The sequence below is a fragment of the Ipomoea nil genome, unplaced genomic scaffold, assembly GCF_001879475.1.
Source record: "Ipomoea nil cultivar Tokyo-kokei standard unplaced genomic scaffold, Asagao_1.1 scaffold0317, whole genome shotgun sequence".
Classification (NCBI taxonomy): Eukaryota; Viridiplantae; Streptophyta; class Magnoliopsida; order Solanales; family Convolvulaceae; genus Ipomoea; species Ipomoea nil.
Window position 1 is genome coordinate 927812 of NW_017616745.1, and position 20832 is coordinate 948643.

Consider the following 20832-nt stretch of genomic DNA (forward strand, 5'->3'; position numbering starts at 1 on the left):
AAAAAATTAATAACAATAATTATGACCCCAAAAAAGTGTAGTACTAAAAGATATAGTAATTATAGAAATTAGTCAAATTACCGTCCACGTGAATGTGTGATGTGTTGGAAAAAAATAACTTAAAATGACATAAAATGGCATGTTAAGTGGCTATTTTGTGGTACAATTATCGGTGGGGTCCACTTCCGATCTGGGTCGGGTCAAAGTGGATTTGGGTTCTTCGTAGTGAGACGAAGAGATTGATATATTGTACGCTCAAAACGGATAATGGGTGAATGAGATATTGATTCATTTTTATTTATTTTTTAATTTTATTTATTTATTAAAATATATATTATATATAAAAAATAATAAATTAAAAAAAAAAAAAACAAAACAAAACAAAACAAAAATACAAAGCTGGTTTTTTTAAACGCACAAAGCTGTTTATGTGGCTGTGTTTTTATTTTATTTTATTTTATTTTATTTATTTTTTTATATATAATATATATTTTAATAAATAAATAAATAAAATTAAAAAAAAAATCTTTTAAAATGACACGTGTCAACAATGTGAAGATTTAACCTATTAAACAAGTCACTTTGGACTTAATTGAACAATTATACGGGTTTAGAGGATCTGAATGGAGCTTTTTTTAGTTAGGGGACCCAATTGCACTATCCGGTCGACTTAGGGGCCAATTTGACACTTTTCCCAATTATATATATAACTAATGTAAATTTTATTTTGGAGAAATCGCACTTTTGGTCCCTCAATTAGCGCCCGATATGCAATGTGATCCTCACTTCCCAATTTTGACAGAATTGGTCCTCCTGTGAACGGTGTTAAACAGATTAACTCACAGAAGGACTAAATTGACTAACGGTGGAATAATTGAGATGACATGTAGTGGCATCTTCCATGTAAGAGAATATGAGATTGAACTTCAGTAGAGGCGTTGTTGACTTTTTGTGCTTCATTAGATTGACTTTTTATACTATTCATGATCAATAAAATTGTTGTTTTCAAGTATATTTATTATTTTACAAGTAGAAAATAAATCACATATAAGTATTCAATTGATCTTTAACATACGTATGTTATTTTTTTTATTTTAAATGCTACTAGCTCTATTACATTGTAGTATCTGTTCATATACTTTCTCAACCTACTGAAACACAAAGAGCTAATAACGCCTCCATTGAGGCTTGAACTCACAACCTTCCTAATGGAAGTCCAACCCGGGTACCATTGGACCACATAGTCCTGGTACATATGTATGTTATTTATTGTTTTTAATTTATTACCTATTTTTAATGACAAACTGTAACTCATAGAATTATCAAAATTAAATCATCATATACACATCCTTAAAATGTTTATTAATAAGTTCATATGGTATTCTCATTGATGAATGAATGTTGCACCATCCTATACGTACAAAAAAAAAAAAAAAAAAAACAAAACAAAACAAAACAAAAAACAAAAAGAACGAAAGGATGAAAAAAATGATAACTTTGAAGATACATTTTTTATTAGGGTTGTTCATAGCGTATAACGCAATACGCTTTTCATATGCAACGGTTGATTATGAAAACTCATGTGATGATAACTTTAAGGTACCAGTAATTCATGTTGATAGTTGTGAGAGGTTTGAACGACCTTCTCAAGAGTGCTGGATTGCAATAACATATGAACCACCTTCTTCAGATCTAGATGTGATGTTTCATGTTGACTCCAATTATACGCCACCAAAAGTGACTCCGGAGTGTTGTTACAATATTAAAAGAATGGGCAGGAAATGCTACTTTGAGTGGGCCGAACTTCAATCAGTGGCTGAAACGTTTGATATTAATGGTTCAGGGCATGAAAGGTACGATGCGGCTGGACAAAAATTATGGGATGTCTGTCAATCTTAAAGAATAACAACAACAACAACAACAATAATAATAATAATTTAATAATTTCTTATTGTGCATTCGTGAATAATTAATTATGTATTCAGTTGTAATGTTTAATTGTGTATTCAGGAATCAAGATTTCACATAAAATATTATTCAAATGCATATGATGTATGTTATTCTTCACATTTATTTTTATTCTTACATATACATGATAAGAGTCTAAAAGTTTATAATTTCACCTTGCATTTAAGCTTATTTTCCTTGTTATTTGTTATATTTTTGCCCAAAGTCTCCTCATTTGATTCATTTGTGTGTTTATGTGTAATTCTTGATGATTTAGATGAATTGAGTGATTTTTGGGGCATTTTGGATGCTTGTAGAGCCAATGGGAGTCAATGAGAAGCTATGAAGATGGAGAAACACCTTTTAAAGAGCCAAATTATGGTGTGTTTATTGGTCTTGATCATTTGGACAAACAAAGACAAAAGTGGAGCAAAAGAGCAAGAAGTTGAAATTCCCACACAAATTGTCCACTGCTCGGTTTTTTGATCATATCTCTACTTAGGAATGTCCAAACCAAGTGAATTTTATATCATTGGAAAGCTAACTTGAAGGGCTACAACTTTGATTCAAGAATCAAAGGCTAATTCAAAGGTTTTGAGGGTGAAAATTGACCTAGAAGACGACCTCAGTGCACAGGCAGTGCACACTGTTTGTGGCCACGGGTCTGGCCACGGCCGTGGCCACACCCGTGGCCACTGGGCAGTGTGCCCTGCATTTCTGGCCACGGGTGAAGCCACGCTCGTGGTCACACCCGTGGCCAGCCCTCTGCAACTTTTTGCAGCACGTTTTGACCCCTTTTAAGGAGATTTTTTCACCCCAAAACACATCTTTCATTACATCTTTCATTTCTCTAGTTAGGGTTAGTTTAGAATAGCTTAGATTTGTGTTTCCTTTCCATTTTCAAGCTCAAGAACATTGCAAATCTTGGATTTCAGGGCTTCAATAGAGAAGTTTTATTATTCATCTCTTCTCTTTACTTTTCATCTATGCTTTCAATTTCTCTTTTAATATTGTGTATCTATTGTTATATTATGAGTAGCTAAGTGTTTTGGGACTAGGATTTGGTTTGATTTCTTGCTATTGATGCCTGTTTGAGTTGTATTGCATAAAGGAGATTATTTGGGTGGTCTAGGGTTATTGTGTGAAATGGGTTTGTTGAGAAATTTGTGTATGATTGTTGGATCCCAATTATATGCTTGATTTGGAGTGTGTTTGTTGCTACGAGAGTAGAGCTTGTACACTAGCCACACATTCACACACTTAATACCCAATACGAGAGTATTTTGGGTGTTAAGGGGAATTTTTGCCTTGTGTTCTTGTGTTGGGCATCCTTGGGTTGAATTGTCACGAGAGTGGAGTTCAATGTGAGGTTGAAAGTCCAAATAGCTACGAGAGTGGTATTTGGACACTTTTGTGCATCTCACTTACCCTATGCCTTGATTTAGTTCTCTAATCTTTAGTACAATATTTGGCATCTTAGCTTGAATCAACTAAGTCCCGGTCCTTTGTTTTACTTGTCTTATTTGTTTTTAGCCTAATCTTATCAAACCAACTCATTAAGAATTTGTCTAGCTTCTATAAGGATAGTTTTAGCTTGTGCTTAACTCCGCTTTGCATCAATTCCTAACATTACAAGAGCCATCTCCAGTGGAACGATATCTAAACTCTATACTGTAATTTGATACTTGATGGATGCTTGAAAAACTTTCATATCAAATTTGGCGCCGTTGCCGGGGATGGCTTGGTTTTGATTGCTTTGTGGTAGTTAACATTGGTGAATGACTATTCTAGGAGACTAGACCATTTTTTTTTCTTTGTTTTTATTTCTTTTTATTTGCCTTGTGTGCTTAAGTGCTAATTGCTCAATCTTGTTTGGGATTTTCGGATGAAGTTGCCTTGCTCAGTGCTTTTAATCTAGATCAAGGAGTAGTTTGGTACTCTATCCACCCAAAGAAGAACTTTCAATATGTATGGGTATGAGTATCAAGGATCCTTACCACCATTCCAAATTCCTCCTTATGGATACGAAATGAATTGGAATATGAGCCAAACATATGGAGGAATGGAACAACAAGAACCACATCTCAATCTTGCCTACATGAGTCAAGAACCTTTTCAAGGAGGCACACCATCATTTACTATGCCACAACCTTTATGGTGCACCATTTGTGGAGGAGCACATGATGCCGAAAATTGCTATACATTGGCTCCTAACTACCAACATTTGTGCCAATTTCAAATGCCCTCTTACCAAGAGCCTCAACAAGGATATCAATCCCTTGATCAAGAGCCCGAGATGATGTCCAAGTTGATGAGTTTGATAATGCAAACGTCTTCAGGAGTGGATGAGTTACAAACTCAATCGGAAAACATGATGGCTCAAGTACAAAGTTGGGCAACTCAAGAGCCGATTCAAGATTCATTGTCCAATGAAGAGGTTCAACAAGATATTCCCTTATCTAATGAAGGGGATGAGGTTGATGGAAATGAGAATGTAAGGGAAAATCTTGAAAATGGAGTGCTTAAGGAGTATCTTGAATCCAATCATTTGAATGAAGAAGATGACAAGATTGAGACTCAAATTGAGATTGAAGATAATGGTGCCAAGGAACCTTTGCTATATGACCCATTTAAAGAAGAACAAGAAGTTAATGAGAGTGAAGTTGATAACATGGAAGGTGAATTTGATGAATGCCCTCTAATGAATGATACTCTCATTAGTGAAGACTTTAGAAGAGTGTGGGAACCGGGAGGAGTTGATGTTCTTGAAAGTGGAGGCCCACATTGGCCTATATTCATATCAAAGGATTCCAAATTCTTCTTGGTTCATGAGAGAGACCCAAGATTCTCATTGATTGCTCAAGAAGTGATAGGTCATAAAGAGAAAAGAAGAGGAGGGCAAAGAATGAATCACTCTCATTTCTATTATCAAGATGAATTATTTGGGAAGAAATCTATGTTGAATTTATGGGTCAAAAATGGATTTGAGGATGAGAGAAACATGAATTTTGATGTGGAGGAATGTCAACTTTTGAGCCTTGGAGTGGTGAATTTGAGCCTAAAAGAATTTATTGATGACCACCATTTGAAGAAATACCTAGACGGCAAGGTTGATAGGAAGGTGGGAATTTTTCTCCTCCAATCCATTGATGGTTGAACACTTGAGAGGTTGAGTCGAGCTAGCGACGTTAAACTTAGCGCTTCATGGGAGGCACCCCATGTTATCTTTTACTTTATTGCATTTTATTTTCTGTTTTTTTTTTTTTATATATTTTGATTTTGATATATTATGCTTTCACTTGTGCTTTTATGTGTATATTCCCTTGACTCTAGGAGTGACACTAAGGAGTATACTCAATTTCAAGAAGGCTTCATTATGATTCTTTGGCACAAGAAGATTCATTAGGGGAGTCTCATCTACATTCTCTACTTTTTTTTTTAAATGTGTATAATGCTTTACTTTGTATAGATAGTAGAGATTGTGCTCCTTGTGCTTATTGTGCCACCATTTCCCCCTCGTGCTTTATTTTCTTTCACATCGAGGACGATGTAGCCTTTAAGTGTGGGGGAGGGGATAATTTGGGTGTTTTCTAAAAAAAATGAACTTTTTGAAACCTTGATTGGATGACTCATTGTGTTTTGTGTTGAATAAATTGTCTTTATATACTTGAATTTGTGATTACTCCCCTTTGTTGGTTTGTGGTTTGCTTGGTGGAACTTGTTACAATGCAACTTGTGATTGATGAGTCAAGGTGTAACACATGATTGATCTATTCCCTTGCCAATGACCTTGTTAACCACCTAATAATTGAATAAATTCTTGATCTTGTGTGTTGTGCATTGCTAGTGAAGGCTTATGTGAGATTCCGGTAATGGTTGTTTTGCTAGAACTTGCCTCATTACTCTCTAAGTAAATCTAAGATTTGCATGTTTTGAAATGATTTAGGCCATTTTTGTTTAGCTCAAGCCTTTAAGCCTACCCTTGTACACATATGTTTACCCCTAGTTGTTCCCGTTGAGCCTTTTGTGTTTGTTCAATAAGTGCTAAGCACCTAATCCCCTTTGTGTTTGTTCTTCTTGTGTTAACTCTTGTCATTTAACCCTTAAACCTTAGCCAAAATGTTTCCCTCCACCCTTGAGAGAATAGTGCACTTGTTCTTTTTCTTGGAAGTGATTCTTTTTCTTTTTGGAGCTTGTTTTGTTAGCAACACTCTCTATAATGTTATCTAAGTGTGATGGTCTAGATTTATTGAAAGAGTTTCTTTGTTGATTTGAAATTTAAAAAAAAAAAAAAAAAAAAAAAAAAAGTCATGAAAATGTTGAAAAGATATGAAGAAATGAAAAAGAAGAAGTTCAATAAAAGTTTGATAGTTTGCTTTGAAAATTGTTCTCAACCTCCACTACTTTAGAGTGTTACTTTGTGTTTAGTTGTTAGTTGCTCCTTAGTTCTTTGATGCCATATCTCTTCCAATCTCAATTCTGAATAAGTGTGAAGTTCTCTCTTTTATTTGATTTCCTTACCCCTTCTTTGTCAACCATTCACCCTTAGCCTCATTACAATCCTAATAAAAGTCCTACTTGATCTTAGCATGCAATCTTAGAGTTGAACTAGTGAGAGTATGAAGGGCAAGCCTATGGAATCTCATTCAAAGCCAAGTTTTGCATAATCTCAACTTAGTATTTGTGCACACTTGATCCTCACGTTCTACAATAATAGTGCTTGGTTATTGGCTTGAGAATGGAACTTGTGTGGAATGCTAAGATGATTCTTGAAACAAGTTGTGTTGTGTCGAGTTGGATTGTGGTTTGTTAAGTTGTGCAAAGTGGGAGTATGATCAACTTCAGTGCTATATTGGTGGTTTAGTCCTTGTTTTTGCTTGAGGACAAGCAAAGGTTTAAGTGTGGGGGAGTTGATAAGAGTCTAAAAGTTTATAATTTCACCTTGCATTTAAGCTTATTTTCCTTGTTATTTGTTATATTTTTGCCCAAAGTCTCCTCATTTGATTCATTTGTGTGTTTATGTGTAATTCTTGATGATTTAGATGAATTGAGTGATTTTTGGGGCATTTTGGATGCTTGTAGAGCCAATGGGAGTCAATGAGAAGCTATGAAGATGGAGAAACACCTTTTAAAGAGCCAAATTATGGTGTGTTTATTGCTTGGTGAAACTTGTTACAATGCAACTTGTGATTGATGAGTCAAGGTGTAACACATGATTGATCTATTCACTTGCCAATGACCTTGTTAACCACCTAATAATTGAATAAATTCTTGATCTTGTGTGTTGTGCATTGCTAGTGAAGGCTTATGTGAGATTCCGGTAATGGTTATTTTCCTTATTTTCAGGTAGAAAACGCAGATTTTTATACCTGAAAACACAATTTTTTTTAAAGGATAAAAATCTCCTGTTTCGAATGTACAGAATTTTATACCTAAAAACACATAATTTTATAACTGAATACACATACATTTTCGTCGCGTTAATTTCTCATACAACTTATTAAAACGACGTCATTTTAGGAAGTGGTGCACGATATAACGATTGGTGTCTGTTATATACACCAATTCCAATTCAATTATTCCATTTGCATTTCCACTCCCTCATAGGTATATGCACCATATCCCTATATCATCGTCATTAACTTAACGTGTCTTCTTCTTCTTCATTTTTTTTTTTGAATGCTTCTAACTCTATTATATTGTAGTATATGTTCAAACATACTTTCTCAGACTAATGAAGTACACAGAGTCAACAACGCCTCCACTGAGGCTCGATCTCATGACCTCCTACATAGGAGAGGTCACTACATGCCATCTGAATTAATTAATAAATTAATAAATATTTTAAAGACATGTTTTGTTCCAATAAGTTCGTGAGTAAAAGTTTATTATTAAAAGTACATAATAATTTTTTTTTTGAAGACAGTACATAATAAATTAAAACCAATAAATAACTTATATATGTTAAACATAAATTGAATACCTATATGTTATTAACAAAACAGATAAATTATTAGCGAACCCCCTTCGATCTGGTAGCTTTTCTATACAGATCCCATACACAAGCCTGCTACCATTAATTCTTCAAGTGATTTGAAATACCTATTTGTTCTTATTTTTAACAGATTGGGAGAAAATTGATGTTTCAAAATAATTGAAGAAAAAATGCTATAACCACATAATTAATGGGAAAAAGTGTCATTTTCCCAACAAAAATTTCATTTTAAAATATTATTATTTATTTCAAAATTATATTTTATATTAAAAATTAAAGTAAAAAATAAAATTTTAAATTATAAGAATACAATTTATTTTAGTGTATAAATAGAATTTGGTGTAAATATGTTGGAGATGAAAACTTTTTTGTGTAAAAATATCCGGAGAATATTCTCTTTAGAATAAAATTTGGTGCAAAATTTACTACTTGTAATTCACTATCGGTAGAATTTTGCAAATTTTATTGAAAACTAGAGAATTGGGGTAATAGAAAGCATAAAACATATTTATTAACACAGTTTTTCCTTTTGAAAATTGTAAATATTTTATAGTTTTATAGAAAACTCAAAAACTTTTAAAACCTATTTCTAAATGAAAAACAACATATCTCTATTTGGTTATATATCACTACAAGTTTACAACCACATTATTACCATTATCTACTTATATATTTATTAATTATTATAATTACCTTCATTATCATTTTTTTTTACTTGACATCTTCTATCTCTTTTACTTACATCTACTTATATAAACATAATTTATTTACTTACGCTTAAAGTTGAAGATTATTCGTATGATCGCAACCCATTTTTTGTCTTTCTGGTCACTTAATATATGTAAATAATCTTGTGGTCTAGTGTCATGAAGTGACTCTTCAAAATGAGAGGTCATCATGGATTCGATCCCTAGTGGGGCAGTATTAACTCTTTGTACTTTAGTAAGTTGGTGATTTTAAGTCTTTGTGCTTTAGTAGTTATGGACATTTGGACACATATTAATAGTACTCAAAAAATATGAGAGATATATATAATATTGAATTCTACATTATACTTATATTATATACCAATTCCAATCTCAAAAAATATGAGCGAGAGATATATAATATTGAAGCATTGCCTAAGATATTTACATAGTAATAATAGAAGACCCAACCATCATACCTTCGGCCTCGATTTCCCCTCATCCCACTGTGTCTCATAAGGTCTAACTCGTCATCCAACTAAGGGTGAAATTACCGAGAAACTAATAAAATTGATAATCGATAGTCGAATTGATCGAAAATTATGATTTTTGATCAAGTTATCGATTATTAATTTTAAAAAATATTGATTATTTGGTAAGTCGGTTTTGACGTTTAAAATTACGATCAACAAATAACTGGAAACGAATTGCACATCATCTCTAGCTAGAGACAAAGTGCAGGCTTCATCTCCGACACACGATGAAGTGCAGGCTTTGTCTCTGGTTAGAGACGAAGGGGTGGAAAGGTGGGGTCGTTATTATTATTGTTGTTGTTGTTATATTTAAATCTAATAAAATAAATATATAAAATAATTTATTAAAAATTAACCGCAATGTCAGTGGTTAATTTGAAGGGTATGCCAATTTTGATCTAATACACATTTTTTTTTAAGTTTACACAAATATAATGTAATGAAAGATAAAGAAAACTATGATAAATGAAAAGAAAACAAGTCATCAACACAGGATAGCAGATTGTCATAGATACCCAATCTGTTTCTCTTCTCAACAAAATTCATCTTTTCCGGCAGATTGTCATGCCATCCCCGATTGGCACCTATTGAGAAACATCATTAAAGCTGTGCTTTTAAAACAAACATGTTCAAAAAACTGTGTAGGGAGGAGGGTATTATATGCATCCATACCATACTGATGTCTACGCGATTATCCTCCAACAATGTCCTATTGAAACTCCTTATGCTCATCGTCTTGGAATCGTTTACCTGCAACAACGTTTTTAGAACTAATAAGTGTTGGGTTTTATAACATCAGAAGTCAGAAGATGTCTGTCTGTATTACCAGCGGATCAGCAACTCTCCCGTGCCAAAGGACATTATCCACTACAACGACCCCTCCAACCCTTACCTGTAAATGTCGATGAAAGAAAGTGTTGTTTCCTTGTGAATTGCAAAAAAAATCGTCTATAGTTACACTCAGTAGTTTTAGTACAGAATTCCGGTAACAAAATAAAATAAATTATTTGTGTTACTAACCAGCTTTAGCAGCAACTCAAAGTATTCCTGATACATTTTCTTATCGGCATCAATGAACGCAAAGTCATAACTGCATAAAGTAGAAAATAACTCATCAGTGATATAAATAGTGTTGACAAATATGTTGAATTTGGAAGATGGAATGGCCTGGCGGGTGGTGAATAACACCACCCACCAGTTAGGCGGAAGCAATGATGAAGAATCAAGGAATAGAAAATGTATATAAGACTGAAATATATTAGTATTATATATGTTTAGTACATATATATATATACACAAAACTGTAAGTAACTACCCATAACTGACACCTATTCATAAACAGACACAACTCTATAGATAAACCTAACTCTTTAGTTTTCAACAAAATACTCCAAACGAGGGAAAACCACAGCAACGTAGGTGCAGTTAAAGAGCATGGTCAAAGGCCCTACAACTCGAGCCGGCTCGTTGATATATATAGTCAAATTGAATGGATTCAAGAATTCGAAATTAAGATATTTCGACTTAGAATACCTGCAGCCTTCGCCATTCTGAATCATGGACCGAAGAGTATCTGCTGCTATTCCATGTCTCACATCCACCTAGTATCATGTTCTCCAATCATAAGATGCCAGTAACTTCATCTTCAAGAACAACATCGTTTACAAAATCAAGGAAATCTCGTAAACAAAGATACACAAATCACCTTGCCTGACACACCCGCTCGGTCATAATATCTCTTTGCAACCTCGATTGATTTTTCGTCTCTCTCACAAGCAACTAAACGGCCTTGCTCTGGAAGAACTAAAGCAATGGCCAAGGATGAGTATCCCTGGAGTGCAAAAACATATAACCAATTGAATGATCAAATGTTCAAGAAAATTTTCAAACTAACCAATTAAATAGGAGGAAATATTCACAGAAATTCATCTGTAAAGACTATTCTGTAGCTGAGTGGGGTGCATTCACATGTGCCATAGTAATATCAAACTCTCAATCATTAAAGTTTTAAAATTTAACCGAGAGCAAACTCAACATAAAGCAATACCCTTCGATCATTTTAAGCACAACAACATAAGCTTCTATAAGTTTTCACAACAAATAAAATTTATCAGTCGACCAACTATCTAACCTCTAGCCAGTGATTTCACAGGATTTTAATGAAAGTACAAAACCATTATAAAGTCAATTAAAAGAAGCATCCTATGACCTGCCTTCAAAGGATTGGAATAAACACCATATATTGAACGATCAAACACTTATCATGTAATTTAAGGAAAAAAATATAAGATTTTGGTTAAGAATCTAACCATATGGATTTGCACGCACTTACAGTATAGATGCCAACTTCAATGCACCGTTTTGCTCCTTGGACCTGGACAAGCATTGCTAGTAGCTGTGCTTGATCGGGGGATACCTATTGATAAAACCGTACCAACAAACATCAATTTAAAGATCAGAATCAATTCGATTCAGACAGACATAACCAATTACTCACCCACCTAAGACCTAGGAAAGAGATAAACCAAATGAGGTTTTACACCTTACTTGCATCTGACTACCCCGCATTGTTGCAGTCTCCTCTCTAAGTTCACGCAATATCTGAAACCAACACAAGATAACTAAAAAAACAGTGAAACGTAGCAACTGGCAAAGAAAACTAACTAATCTTACTAATATATTCATTTTATCATTCAAAACGGTCCACGAATACAGCTAATCACCTCTGGTTCTCTGACATTGCCCAGTATATAATCATACAGTCGTGGAGTAACACTGATAATCTGTTTACCCCCATATTCTGCATTATCAGACACAACTGTATCTACATCTGGTTTCCATGCCCTAATCTGATTGTGCCTCTTAGTAGCCAATGAATTTATAAAGCAATTGGTGAAATGGCGGCAGTTCAATCGAGTTCGAGGCCCTAATATGAAACAAGGATTTGTGAGGATATGAACCCGCACCCAGCTTGACATTAGAGAACGAATTGAGCTGAGTGAGCTGCAGATATTGGACAGTACAAAAGCTATGTAAGGTGAGCAAAAAATTGAGTTAAATTTTACTTTGGCCGGTAGAAATTTCGAGATAATGATTGAAATTCATAGAAATGGCAAAGTGCATTATCACAAAAGCTTTTAGCTAGCAAGATTACAATTTGAAATAAAATCCAAAATACTGACATGGATTTTTTTCTGTCGAAAGCTTGAATTGTTCAGCTCAGGTTTTGCGGTGGCGAGTGCAATTAAGAGAGCTGAGCTAGGGCGGAGATATTGGCGGCGATGGACGGCGCGTGCAATTCAAGACTGATTGCTTAGAGGAATCCGATTGGAGTGTCCGGCTGAGATGGCAACTGGAAGCGACAAGGCGAATTCCGATTCGAGTCTGTTCAGCAAATTCGGGAAGAAATGTTTTACTCCAAGAATACGAGTCCAATTCTATCAATTAAAATTTTAGTTTTTTTTTTTTTAAGGTTTAAGTACATACTATCTAAGAATATACAGTTATACACTATCAAATAGGCCACTGAACTGCACACCAAATTATAATTAGGTCATCGAACTCAAAAAAAAATGCAATTAGATTTCTGAATTATATAAATTCATACAATTAGGTATAAATGACCTATTTACCTGCTACGTAGATTGTGAATTTTAAAAATAATTTTAAACAAAAAAAAATAGAACGGCCGAATACGATTTCGTCTCCGGTCATTCTGTTTTTTTTTTTTTTAATTAATTTTTTGTTTAAAATTATTTTTAAAATCCACAACCTCCACGTCAGCAAAGTATCAGGTAAACAGATCATTTTAGACTTAATTGCATGAATTTGTATAGTTCAGGGACTCAATTACACATTTTTTGAGTTCGATGGCCTAATTACAACTTAGTGTGCAGTTCAGTAGCCTATTTGATCATTATTCCGAGTAATTTATAATTTATAAATCATTAAAAAGAAAAACAAGATTTTTAAGCGTAATTTGATATGCCACAATATATAAATAGTTTATATTCAAGATATAATCAATTGTAATTTTATGTATAATAATACAACATTATACATCAATGCTAAAAAAAATATAATATCATACTGTATTGTAACAGAGTCAATAATATTAAAAAATATAACATCATATACATCAATGCTAAAAAAAATTTAACTTGATTCACACATGTAATGAATTTTTTTTTTATTGGACTATTTTTATGACTATTATTTTTTAAAATTTAATCTCAAAATTTTTAAAACATTGTGACATTTTATCTTATAACTTTTAAAGCATTGGCAGACACATTTAGTTCCGGTGACCAAACTTTTTAGCTGAAAAATATTATAGAAAATGATAATTTTATCCTTCAAGATAAATCACTTGATTATTATGCTCTCATGTTCAATAACATAAAGATATAGTTTTGGTCATGATCATGGATGACGGATCAAATGTGACAAGGTTTTAAAATTCATGGGATCAAATTTTAAAAAAAATTAATATTTATAAATTCATAAATGTGAAAATTATCCAATAATTATGGGACAAAAAAAAATCACCAGTTTTGCGCAATTGACAATTGTTAATCTATTATCACCCTTCAAGTCTTCAACCACTTAGAGTCTTATTAAATTATTAATTTAAGTTATATTGTTGTAGATTTTTTTTGGTTGAGAAAAGAAAAATAAGATAAATTGAAGTGTATTGTGGTAATTTCCTAACATCTCTCTTTTGTTCAGTAGTTTCACCCCCAAATCATGCAGCAATTAGGTCAAAGTAGCACATTAAAATGGCCAGCTAAAGCCTAAATAAATGTAAGTAGTTTACGTACGGCTAGTCTTCAATTGAAGAGCATTACAAAGTAGGCATTGACCAAAACAACCTAACCTCTTTGACACAAGACCGGCTTTCACTTTAATCAACTTTTTAAGAAAGTTATTTTGCATTTAATCATCTAACAACTAATTTACCAAATATCTTTCTACAATCAGCCATGGTTGCAGTAGGCGCTAGGGGCTAGTCGAGTGCCAAAAAAACAGTGACAGACTTGCAGTTTGACAATTTTAATGAGACTGTTTTCAATATTCAATCAAATAACACATCCACATACTATTAACTAGTCAAACACACTAACTCAATCAGCTAACCGCTATCAACTATCAACTATTTACTAAACACCCCTATATGTCTCGGGAACAGAATTTTCAGCTAACAGCTAATTTACCAAATATCTTTCTACAATCAGCTAATGTTATTAACTAATCAAAAACACTAACTCAATCAGCTAACAGCTATTAGCTATCAACTATTTACTGAACACCCTATATGTCTCGGGAACATGATTTTCAACTTCTGGTTTTACTACATTCAAGATGGCATAACAAAGTTGTGGTAGACAAAAGGTGAGAGTATCTCAAATGGAAGAATGCTGCAATTCCTTAACAAGTAAATACCTAAACTCATATCAAGAACCCAGCACATGTTTTGCAAGTCTCTCATAACATGATGTGTTGTTACTTTGATTAAGATCATGAACCCTAATAGTTCATAGTGAAAGAACAAAGTTAATAACTATAATTACGACTCGCCATTACTCTTCTTGATTACCACCTAATCGCTCACCAAATACACAAACCCACACTATAAACCAGATCTTCATAAAAATAAACCCGATTCACAAACATACCATCATTTCTGTTCTCCCAAGAAACACAAGAGCATGGAGAGCACCCCGAAAACCAGTGAGAAATGGAAGCTTTGCTCTTATGCAAGCTTCACGATTAGTTGTTTCGCTCTCCTGCTTTGCCTAAGTTTCAACAGAGAGGTTTTGAGCTTCTGGTCCCTTCAGAACTCCATGATAACTAGAACCCCACCTTTATACAGCCTGCCAGCTCAAGAAAACCCCGAATTCTTGAATGTGGCGGGGAATGGTTATGGGAAGTGTGATATATTCGAAGGGAAATGGGTTTACAAGCCAACGGAGAGCCCTTTGTATGAAGTATCAAAGTGCCCGTTCCTCAGCGACCAAGTTAGTTGCCAGAGGAATGGAAGGCCGGATTCCGAGTATGAAAAATGGAGTTGGGAAGCTAGTGGCTGTGTCGTTCCTAGGTAAGATTAAACGACCTCTTATCTGTTCTCGTATATACCTAGCAAGTGTAGTCTATCTATCTAAAGGCAGTAATTCCCGAGACTCGGTTTTCTTAGCTTTAATGCCACAGATATGTTAGAGAGGCTTAGAGGAAAGAGGGTGATCATCGTTGGAGATTCACTAAACAGAAACCAGTGGGAATCTCTTGCGTGCCTTCTATATTCTGGTATCCCTTCCTCGAGAGCCATTGTTTCGGTTCAAAGTGGCTCCTACAAAGTGTTTAAAGCAAAGGTAGCTAAAAACATAAAACATATCCCTATGCAGAAGATCCCGCATTAATCTCTATCAATTCAGTATCTTACTTTCTTTCTTTTTAGTACTACTGACTCTGTTACAATGTAGTATCTGTTCATAAACCATCCCGAATTTGTGTGTTTCCGTTACAGGACTACAATGTATCTATAGAGTTTTACTGGAGCCCGTTCCTAGTGCAACTTGATTCAAATCAAGATGGTTCTCCGAAGGTTTTGAGGCTAGACAAACTCAACCCATCATCTAAGCGATGGAAAGGAGCAGAGATTATGGTATTCAATACGGGACATTGGTGGGCTCATCGTGGGAAGTTAAAGGCGTAAGCACCCTAAATTCATGGAAATTATGCGTGTTTTAGTACCTTTGGAGGGGAGTCAAAGAATTAACGAAGGGTACCTGCAGGTGGGACGTATTTCAATACAAGGAGAAATTGACAGATGAAATGAGGATCGAATCAGCGTTTAAGTTAGCGATGCAAACCTGGGGGAAGTGGATTGACGACAACATCGATCCAACCGAGACGACAGTTTTCTTTCGGAGCATTTCCCCGGAACACCAAGGTCGGCATTGGTGTTACAATGAAACAAAACCAATCATAGACGTGTCCGGTATGACAATGTTCCCCGAGCCTCTGAGGAAGATTGTCGAGAGAACGGTTTCAAAGATGAAAACTCCCGTGAGGTACCTTAATATAACGAAGCTATCTCAGTACAGAAAAGATGCACATCCTACAATATACGCCAGAAAGAACGGTAAACAGATTATCGAGAAAAAACTTAATCCGGAAGAAACTTACAGTGATTGCAGCCATTGGTGTCTGCCCGGACTCCCCGATACATGGAACAGGCTGCTCTATGCATCCATGGTTTTGGACGGCTCAACTAACCGCCCAAATAGCAAGCATTTCATTTCACATTCAACTAGTTGGATTGTAAACACCAGTAATGCTTAAAATTGTAACAAATTCTTAATCAGATTCAACAAATTATGCTTTCCAGATTGCTAATTAAAGTTTTAGCATCAAATATCGACGCACTATTAGTGGCACGCATTGTAACTACTTTAGAATCAACTTCGAGGAAAAAAAGATATCTTATTGCATCAAATGAAACTGCAACAATTATTCATACCACCACACGATATACTGATGCACAGTGCATCGTTTTCTAATCTTTAGAAATCTCATGGCATTGATCAGAAAAAGAAATACGATTTAGAGTGTCATATATATATATATATATATATCTAGATAAGCTCCCACTCGGAATCAGGAAAATCACTAGCGGAAAGCTTCATGTTTGACTTTGCAATCACATTTTCTTCAGCCTTCCGATTTAAAGGTTGACTTTCGTGTTGTGCTATGAGATGTTCATACTCCCTCGTTGATCCCTTTTTCGAACAAAATGCTTCCCGAATTCTTTTCTGGGAATAAAAAATCGAACTATTTGGTTAATAACACAAATGGACTTATGTTTGCAAACACGAGGGTGGACGGGTGACAGACCTTGTATGACTTATGTTTGACCAGTTGCTCGGGAAAACGGAGCTCGTGGCCTTCAATCACATCAAACGTCTCAACAACATCGGTGTTGCAATTCTGTGATCTTTCTATAGAAAATAATAAGTAGACAGATATAACGTCATTTTTGTAGTAGAAAATTGCATGTGCAAGTGTGCAACCCGAGAAAAGTGTTTGGTAAAACCTAAAATGCACAACTGAGAACATTATGCACATGTAACATTTTATCATACCCAATAACTTCCATATTAGAATTATTATAGGGAAATACTATGGTGCTATAATTTTATATAGAAAGACAATTATATTATGCATATGAACATAAAGTAGCTATGAACAGATACTACATTGTAATAGAGTCAGTAGCATTCAAAAAAAAAAAATTATGCATATGAAATAAGCTCACCAGCAGATTCTTTCTCGATTGTGTTGGTAATGGTTCCTGAGCTGGTCTGATCTCTGTCATCGTTTATATGAGTCCACGCTGCCCCAACAGGAGTTATAGAAAATTATTTAGTTTATTTATAGAAAAAAATAAAAACAGAAGTAAGAAAAGAAAGGAATGGAATTCCGACAAAATTTTATTACACATCAAACTAAAACAAAGTAAATTTATACCACTTGATCTTAAGGATGGGTCATCGAATGAGGAAATAAGTGCAAAATCTTCTACCAGAAGCCCAGAAGATTCAACGGGTGAAGTCGTATCAGAAGCTGCAGCATCTATACTTACAACGGGTATATGATCACAACTCCCTGTTGTAGTTTCTTTAGAAGCACATCCTCTAGCTAAAGAGGTATTACATTCAGAATTGACAAATTCAGCTAAACCCACAGTTATGCGGTCACGTGCCATCAAATAACCTCGTCTATTCTCATAAACCGAAGACATGCTATTCCTCTTCTCCGAAAGTGGAGTTACTGACCCAGACATTTTAAGCAGAGATTGGTCGTCTTTAGAGTTCTCTCCGATCCCCAAACTTTTTCCTCCAAGGTTGTTTTTCCCTGGATATACCTCACAAGGCACACTATTAATGAAAACGCCCGATAAAATTTTAAGCTTCATTAGAAAATGACTAATAACGACTATTCCTACCCTTGGGAACTTCAGTATCCTCTGAAAGTTTCATATCAACACCCTCGGGCTGTTCTATGAGGTTTTCCCTTGCCGTCTTCTCAATCTCATGCTGGGAAAATAGAGACAAATCTTGCATCACTTCGGAATAGAACTTCTTGACACTTTCACCAACAGTTTGCACCTGGCTTTCAATGTAATTAACGGTGTCCTGAAAGGTAGTATAAACGAAGTATAACACAATCAATGGCAATTTGATCGGAGTTCCATGCAAAATTCGAACATCATTGTCAAGAACAAAACCATTCTTTCTACGAGGCAGCTTTTTTGCTTCAAAATGTGTAAAAAGCATACATAGATGAAAGACAAAGACTTCACCTGACACGTACCTCTTCAACCTCCAAGCATAAAGCTTCAAACTTCTCATATATATTTCCAAACCAAGATATCTTTTTCAAATCCATAGCTGAATACTCCGTTGAATCGGGCATAATTCAATGAAAAACACACTGCTCAGGTGCATCAATTCAATAACTATCAGGAACTGATATAAGGGAGCTTGATCATAAGAATATAACAGGAATTCGCCACCAATCAACTCTAAGAGCTTAACTGGAGATCAATAAAATCACAAAATATAGCACATAACAATCTCCAAACAACCCAAAAGAGATTTTAAGATAATAATTTATAATTTAAAAAAAAAAAAAAAAAAAAAAAAAAAAAAAAAAAAAAAAAAAAAAAAAAAACAGCATTTGAGCTTTCTACTCTCCACAGCCACTCCAGAAATCCCACTTACACTCCTAAGATAAATTTCCATACAAATATTCCAAACCCATCAAGCAATTCATTAGTATATCAAAGCATAAAAATTCATTAAGTATATAAAATTCAGAAACTTGATCCTCAACTCGAAACCAGCAAAACCAAACAATTGTGCTCAAACAAAACAATTTTTCAAAAAATTAAAATAAAATTATAAAAGAAAAAACTCCGTAGCTTAAATATATCATACTCAAACTCTAAAACCAAACAATCTGCATACAAATTCTTAGCAAAATAAAAATAAAAAATCAATAGAAGTTAGAGTATGTGCTTGTGGCTGAAAATTATATATAGAGCATGATCGTCAGAATTGAAGCAAGAGAAACTTACCACTCCAGAGAATTATAAAAACCCCGGAAGCAGAAAATCGGAGCTTGAAGGGTCTTATAGTGAATCTGAAAAAAAAAAAGACGATTACCTATATAATATAAGTAGAATCCTTGAGAAGTTGAAAGAGAGTTAGAGAGGTGCGCAAACAGAATTTTCTTTATTTTAACTTCAATCTTTTTCTTCTTTTTTTTTTTTTGGAAAGTCTTTTCCAATATTGAAGTTTTATGAAGTTAAAAATAGATAAATGAAATAGAAGTTTTAATCTAAATTTTTTGTCCTAAATTGCAATATTGGCTTAATGGTTTGGTGAAGAATTTTGTTGGGACTAGTGAAATCACAACTATTATTCCAATGTGGTACTTTCTCAACCTACTGAAACACAAAGAACCAATAACTAAGACTCGAACTCATAATCTTCCAAATGAAAGTTCAACCCGGGTACCATTAGACTACATAGTCTTGGTAACATCATTCCTAGATAATAACATACAAATCACACATACACAAAAATCATAATTTTTACACTGTTGATGTCAAGGTTTGAACTTTTGTCTCTTTTTTCAAATACTGTCTACTGAACCAATGAGCTAAGTCTGTAGGGACAAAAGTCTAAATATTCTGAGGGCATCCCCATTAGCAAATTTATTACAGTTTTTGAGGAGTTTTTTGTCACCCTAAATTCTTAGAAGATAGAGAAGGAAGAGAGATGGGGTTTGAGCTCCTCATGCAAAGACCCAAGATTTTACAAAAATATGGGACCCACAGTAGAAAAGGCTCATCTCGTCATCGACGCGTGAAAGGCACAAAATGCGCCTAGCGGGCGCGTGCACTGCACGTTTATGACGTTGTTTAGCTTCTTTCTTCTTCTTTTTTTCTGAAATCAGCTTTATTCTATTTTATTTTTTCCTTTTTTTTCTTCCCAATTATAGTCTCTTTCTTAATCACAATCACAAAAACCCCTCAAAAATCATTTAAAAAAAATCCATTATTGAGGATGCTTTTGCATGTTTCAACCTTGTTAACCAAAGGTCTATGGGGTGTATGTTTAAATACATCTACTTTTTTTTTTTTTCTATACAGTGAATATAAAATGATGTTGAGTCTCTTCCTTCTTAATCAAAGTTCTATGATATCAAGACACCATTTTGATCATCTCCAATTATGGGATGAAAGTTTTAAAATTTGCTCAAAGATTCACTTTTTTTCCTTTATGAAAATGATAAGATGTATACAATATTTTCATAATTGAACATGTTCATCAATTAAGTGTTTGACATGTAATCATAATTATTATATAATTTAGAAAGATATTTAATTGAAAAGTATTAATGTTATAAACTTGTACTTAATATTATGTATTTGCAGTACCAACATTATTTTTTACTACGCAAAAAATGACATCACTTCTTACTAAAGGCACCGTTTAAATAAGTTACAAAATGTCTATAGAGAGATTAAAGACGCAAAATATCATTGTAACTGCCCCTTGAAGCATGCATGATTATAAGCACAACTCAAGATCATCCAAAAGCA

At 34.1% G+C, this 20832-nt stretch overlaps 3 protein-coding genes across 5 annotated transcripts; 1 reads left to right on the forward strand and 2 right to left on the reverse strand.

The window, feature by feature from the left end:
- Nucleotides 1-4850: 4850 nt before the first annotated feature.
- On the reverse strand, nt 4851-19439 carry LOC109168004. The gene is made up of 8 exons (XM_019317057.1): nt 19300-19439; nt 18534-18653; nt 18166-18355; nt 17688-18074; nt 17476-17553; nt 17055-17158; nt 16669-16972; nt 4851-4862 (listed from the first exon to the last, which is right to left on the reverse strand). Exons 2-7 carry the CDS (start codon nt 18633-18635, stop codon nt 16796-16798), a joined length of 1038 nt encoding a protein of 345 aa, XP_019172602.1. The 5' UTR covers nt 18636-18653; nt 19300-19439; the 3' UTR covers nt 4851-4862; nt 16669-16795.
- Nucleotides 9512-12615, reverse strand: LOC109168016 (O-methyltransferase MdmC-like). 3 transcript variants are annotated; one of them, XM_019317070.1, is made up of 10 exons: nt 12344-12613; nt 11885-12155; nt 11709-11762; nt 11494-11577; nt 10867-10992; nt 10695-10762; nt 10182-10251; nt 9988-10053; nt 9834-9911; nt 9512-9745 (listed from the first exon to the last, which is right to left on the reverse strand). In XM_019317070.1, exons 2-10 carry the CDS (start codon nt 12137-12139, stop codon nt 9704-9706), a joined length of 843 nt encoding a protein of 280 aa, XP_019172615.1. In that variant the 5' UTR covers nt 12140-12155; nt 12344-12613; the 3' UTR covers nt 9512-9703. The 3 variants fall into 3 exon arrangements, with proteins under 3 accessions (XP_019172615.1, XP_019172611.1, XP_019172621.1); XM_019317066.1 differs by having other exon boundaries at nt 11885-12164; XM_019317076.1 differs by lacking the exon at nt 9988-10053 and having other exon boundaries at nt 11885-12164; nt 12344-12615.
- LOC109167988 (protein trichome birefringence-like 42) lies at nt 14742-16530 on the forward strand. Its single transcript, XM_019317056.1, has 5 exons — nt 14742-15258; nt 15355-15529; nt 15685-15860; nt 15953-16468; nt 16499-16530. The coding sequence occupies exons 1-5, from the start codon at nt 14870-14872 to the stop codon at nt 16500-16502; spliced, it is 1260 nt and encodes a 419-aa protein (XP_019172601.1). The 5' UTR covers nt 14742-14869; the 3' UTR covers nt 16503-16530.
- Nucleotides 19440-20832: the final 1393 nt, after the last annotated feature.